The sequence below is a fragment of the Tachysurus vachellii genome, chromosome 12, assembly GCF_030014155.1.
Source record: "Tachysurus vachellii isolate PV-2020 chromosome 12, HZAU_Pvac_v1, whole genome shotgun sequence".
In the NCBI taxonomy this organism is placed as follows: Eukaryota; Metazoa; Chordata; class Actinopteri; order Siluriformes; family Bagridae; genus Tachysurus; species Tachysurus vachellii.
Window position 1 is genome coordinate 1,914,486 of NC_083471.1, and position 5,000 is coordinate 1,919,485.

At 41.1% G+C, this 5,000-nt stretch overlaps 1 protein-coding gene across 1 annotated transcript in view; it reads left to right on the forward strand.

Annotated features, from left to right (window-relative positions):
• The first annotated feature begins 1,469 nt into the window (after positions 1-1,469).
• prep (prolyl endopeptidase) overlaps positions 1,470-5,000 on the forward strand; it is a 6,630-nt gene continuing 3,099 nt past the window's right edge. Inside the window, exons 1-8 of the mRNA XM_060883919.1 lie at positions 1,470-1,629; positions 2,615-2,689; positions 2,794-2,927; positions 3,014-3,144; positions 3,539-3,748; positions 3,914-4,035; positions 4,385-4,490; positions 4,765-4,956. Coding sequence (XP_060739902.1) covers positions 1,588-1,629; positions 2,615-2,689; positions 2,794-2,927; positions 3,014-3,144; positions 3,539-3,748; positions 3,914-4,035; positions 4,385-4,490; positions 4,765-4,956 — 1,012 coding nt within the window. The 5' untranslated portion in view covers positions 1,470-1,587. The remainder of the gene's footprint in view (positions 1,630-2,614; positions 2,690-2,793; positions 2,928-3,013; positions 3,145-3,538; positions 3,749-3,913; positions 4,036-4,384; positions 4,491-4,764; positions 4,957-5,000) is intronic.

Here is a 5,000-nt window from a genome sequence, read left to right on the forward strand (position 1 = left end):
TATCTCCCCCCTCTCCCTATCCCTATGTCTCTCTCCTTCCTACCCCCTCCCTCTCCCCCTCCCCAGCTCTCCCCCCCTCCCCCCACTTTTCCATCTCTCTCTCTCTCTCTCTCTCTCTCTCTCTCTCTCTCTCTCTCTCACTGGTTCCTGCGCCACGCAGCCTCCATCCTCCACATCCAGTTACAGTCTGTTTCACTGTTTCACTCCTTCCTTCCTTCCTCCAGCCAAAATATGTGACATCATGAAGCAGGACGTTAAAGAGACAGCACACAATATACTGTACATATATATATATATATATTGTATACACACACACACACACACACACACACACACACACACACACACACACACACACACACACACACACACACACACACACACCCCTATTCACATTAACAGGATGATGGGTGAATGTGTTACCATTAAAGAGAATGCAACACACTGAGAAAACTGACAGGGAAAGAAATAAAGGGAATGAATAAAGAAAGACAAAAAAAAAAGAAAAAAGGAAAAACAAATAGAAACAAAATCTAAAACAAAACGTTATTTTAAAATACGTAAAAGAGAATCAAAAGAGAACGATATAGAAAAAGAAAGAAAGAAAGAAAGAAAGAAAGAAAGAAAGAAAGAAAGAAAGAAAGAAAGAAAGATAAAAGAAAGAAAGAAAGATAAAAGAAAGAAAGAGATAAAAAGAGAGAATGGATAAATGAAAAGAAAGAAACAATAAAAAAGAAAAGCAATAATAATAAATGAAACTGTAATGTCTGTGTGTGAAAACAGCGATAAATTATTCTTTTAAAATAAAGGTTAAATTAAATATGTATTTTTTAACATTTTAAGATTAAATATGGGGTCATGGTGTCTTAGTGTTTATCACGTTCGCCTCACACCTCCAGGGTTGGGGTTCGATTCCCACCTCCACCTTGTGTGTGTGGAGTTTGCATGTTCTCCCCGTGCCTCGGGGGTTTCCTCCGGGTACTCCGGTTTCCTCCCCCAGTCCAAAGACATGCATGGTAGGTTGATTGGCATCTCTGGAAAATTGTCCGTAGTGTGTGAGTGCGTGAGTGAATGAGAGTGTGTGTGTGTGTGTGTGTGTGTGTGTGTGTGTGTGCCCTGTGATGGGTTGGCACTCCGTCCAGGGTGTATCCTGCCTTGATGCCCGATGACGCCTGAGATAGGCACAGGCTCCCCGTGACCCGAGATAGTTCGGATAAGCGGTAGAAAATGAATGAAGTGTAATAATTCCAAAAAAGTGCAGTGTCTCATTATAAACAGCAGGAGGCGCCACTAAACTCTGCGCTGCTCCGTCGAGTGCCGTGTTTCACGTCTTTTAATCAGAAGCAGACTCTAATTTCCTCTATGCTCCCTACCTAGGGTCCCTAATACCGCTTCGTAAGGAATGGCTTTCTGCGCCCTATGTAGTGCACTACAAGCTCATTTGGAACCGAGCCCGCGCCGCTGAGATTTACACTACGGCTAAGTCTGAGGCGAAGTGTTAGCTTCCGGCTAAATCCTGTTGAAGTAACTGTTTTAGTGTTGGATTTTTTTTACTGCTATTTTTTATTTTATATCAAGATTCAGAAAATGGCATTTCAGTACCCAGATGTATATCGCGATGAAGCTGTGGTAAGACATTGACCCTATAGTCGATTATTTTGTTTGATTAATGGTTAGCTTAGCTTAGCTTAGCTTAGCTTAGCCATGCTAGCAGAATGAATGGATTCTTTAGCTAGTTAGCTAGCATGAGTTAAACGCGCTGTGAACGATCGGATGTTAAAACCTAACGATTTATTTATTGATCATTAATTTTGTTTAGAAGGAAAAGAAGAAAAGCACGAAGGCGTTTTTTTCTCTCTCTCTCGCTTTAATAGTAGCAGATGCTAGCTAACAAATAAACAACAACAACATGCTAATTATGCTAACCGATAGCATTTCTATTGTTTTGGTGAAATTGAATTTTAACAGAAAGAACAAAAGGAAAAAAAAATATGTATTTTGAGTTAAAAAGATAAAATGTTGTAAAATACAACAACAATAAATACAATGTTTAATTAAATCATTAATCCTAAACCTATAAGAATGTATATAAAAATGTGTAACGTTTATTTAAAACAAACAAACAAACACAAAAAAAATAATAAATATTTAGAAATTCTGAAATATTTTATCGAAAACAAATCTGCATTTTTTTTTTTTATTTTTTTTTACATTTATTTCAGCTCTAGAATTCTTTTTAGTTCTGACAGCCGGCAAAAGAGTTAAACAAAATAAAATAAAAAAACTGTAAGAAGGATAAGAGACTTTTTTTTGTTAAAGTCAAATCATTTATCTATTTATTTTAAACTCACAAACTTGTATTATAATACAGTTACATCACCGAGACTGTGATGTCACCTCAATAAAGTGCATTAAAAACAATCTGGGGTTTTATTTGTGATTCGGTGTCTCAGTGTTCAGGGGAATAGATGAGGGTGATGGAGTCTGGGTTGTCTCGTTGATTATGATGCCGGTGGGTGATAAAGTACAGGATTGTGGGTAATTTTCTGAGCCAGACAGCGCTGCTGTGTTCAATAGTGTAAATATTGAAGTCTGGGTGCCGGTGTGTTCTCAGGTGGACGATTACCACGGACACAAGGTTCCTGACCCGTACAGCTGGCTGGAGGATCCAGACAGTGAGAAAACAAAGGTATGGCCCTTTATATACACACCACACACACAGACAGACAGACAGAAAGATCGTCGGTGTTCTTGCACGATGGCTCAATTTGCACATGTCCGTCTTCCTCTCAGGCGTTTGTGACTGCGCAGAACCAGCTGACGTTGCCCTTCCTGGAGGAATGTCCAGTCAGAGAGGTCTTTAAAGAGCGAATGACTGAGCTCTATGATTACCCCAAATACAGCTGCCCCTTCAAACGGGGTAACAGGTGAGGTGTGTGTGTGCGTGTTGCGATCACACACTGATGTTAGTTGACATTTCTCACCGACTGAAGCTCTTTTCTTCCCCTTTTAGGTATTTTCACTTCTATAACACGGGCTTACAGAACCAAAGCGTCCTCTACGTACAGGAGAACCTCGAGGCAGAACCCAAAGTGTTCCTCGATCCCAATACGTTCTCTGATGATGGAACAGTTGCGTTACAAGGTGACTGTGTAGAAGTGAACATCTAAATCCAGTTAGTTATTTAACTCTTAAAACCTCATCAAAAATGAGTCAAATTTAAAGTTGCAGTATGTAACTGTAACAGATTGTACATTATTGTGAGTATTTATAACTCATCCAAACCTGGACACTTCAGCTTTCTGTATATTTTATTCATTTGTTTACTTTGATTTACTCAGTACCGACTCACTCAGTCATCCAAGGCAGATTTGTTTGGAGATTACTTGAGCATTGAGGCTGTTGTATCTAACAAATTACAGATTAGACTTCACGTTACGGTCCTGTCTCACTTCCATCGCTCTCTCATTTTGTTTTCCTTTTCCCTTTATTTTGTCACCTCCACTGTTTACTTTTCTAATACTCTCGTCTCTAACAGGTTACACCTTCTCAGAGGATGGCGAGTATCTGGCATACGGTGTGAGTACGAGCGGTTCCGATTGGGTGGAGATCCGGTTCCTGCGTGTCGACGGGGCCGTGGCTTTAGAGGACAGGCTTGAGAGGGTGAAGTTTAGCTGCATGGCCTGGACTCACGATGGAAAAGGCCTCTTTTATAACTTGTATCCAGAGCAGGAGGGAAAGAGTGATGGTACACACACACACACACACACACACACTTACTATGACTAACTTTAGAATTTATTTAAAAATAAAAATAATAATTCTCATTCTCTCAAACTAATCTAATAACTCTGTCATTGCTTTACTGTGTTCAGAACTGTATAAAAAGAAGGAACATTTCTTTCCGCCTCAGGAACGGAGACCTCCACTAATCTGAATCAGAAGCTGTACTATCACGTGTTGGGGACTCCACAGTCCCAGGATGTGTTGTGTGCTGAGTTCCCTGACCAGCCCAAGTGGATGTGTGGAGCTGAGGTGACGCACACACACACACACACACACACACACAAAAGCAGAATTAATGTATTGTTTTAATCATTCTGCAGAATTTAACGTATGTGTGTGTATATGTGTGTGTGTATGTGTGTGTATATGTGTGTGTGTGTGTATGTATGTATGTGTGTGTGTATGTATGTATGTATGTATGTATGTATGTATGTATATGTGTGTGTGTGTATGTATGTGTGTGTATGTGTGTATGTATGTGTGTGTGTGTGTGTGTGTGTGTATGTATGTATGTGTGTGTGTGTATGTATGTATGTATGTATGTATGTGTGTGTGTGTGTGTATGTATGTATGTGTGTTTGTGTGTGTGTGTGTCTAGGTTTCTGATGATGGACACTACGTGCTGCTGTCCATCAGAGAAGGGTGTGACCCAGTGAACAGACTGTGGTACTGTGAGCTCAGCACCATCTCAGACGGCATCACAGGTGGTTCCCTCATACTTCACCTCCTATGACCTTCTGTGTAACAACGTCCTGAGACCCGTGTGACGTGTAAAATGTCCCCTAAAGCTCCTGTTGTTGCACGTTTCTCAGGAACTTTCAAAGCATATCCAGTTCCCCTTTACCTCCAATGCAACTTAACCTTTATTAAGGAGTTGGGGGGTGTGTGTGTGTGTGGGGGGGGGGGGATTTATAGCTGCGACGAATGTAACTTTGCAGGAAAACTTCTTGCGTAAGTTCACCATCTGTGTCACAACAGGGTTGTTGCCGTGGGTGAAGCTGATAGACAACTTTGATGCCGAGTACGAATACGTGACGAACGAGGGCTCTGTGTTTACTTTCAAAACCAACCTGGACGCTCCGCGCTACCGTCTCATCGACGTGGATTTCTCTCAGCCGGCTCCCAGTCAGTGGAAGGAGCTCATCCCTCAGCATGACAAAGACGTCCTCGGTAAGACAGTCAGTAATCAGCGCTAGCGTTTAGCTACCTAGCTA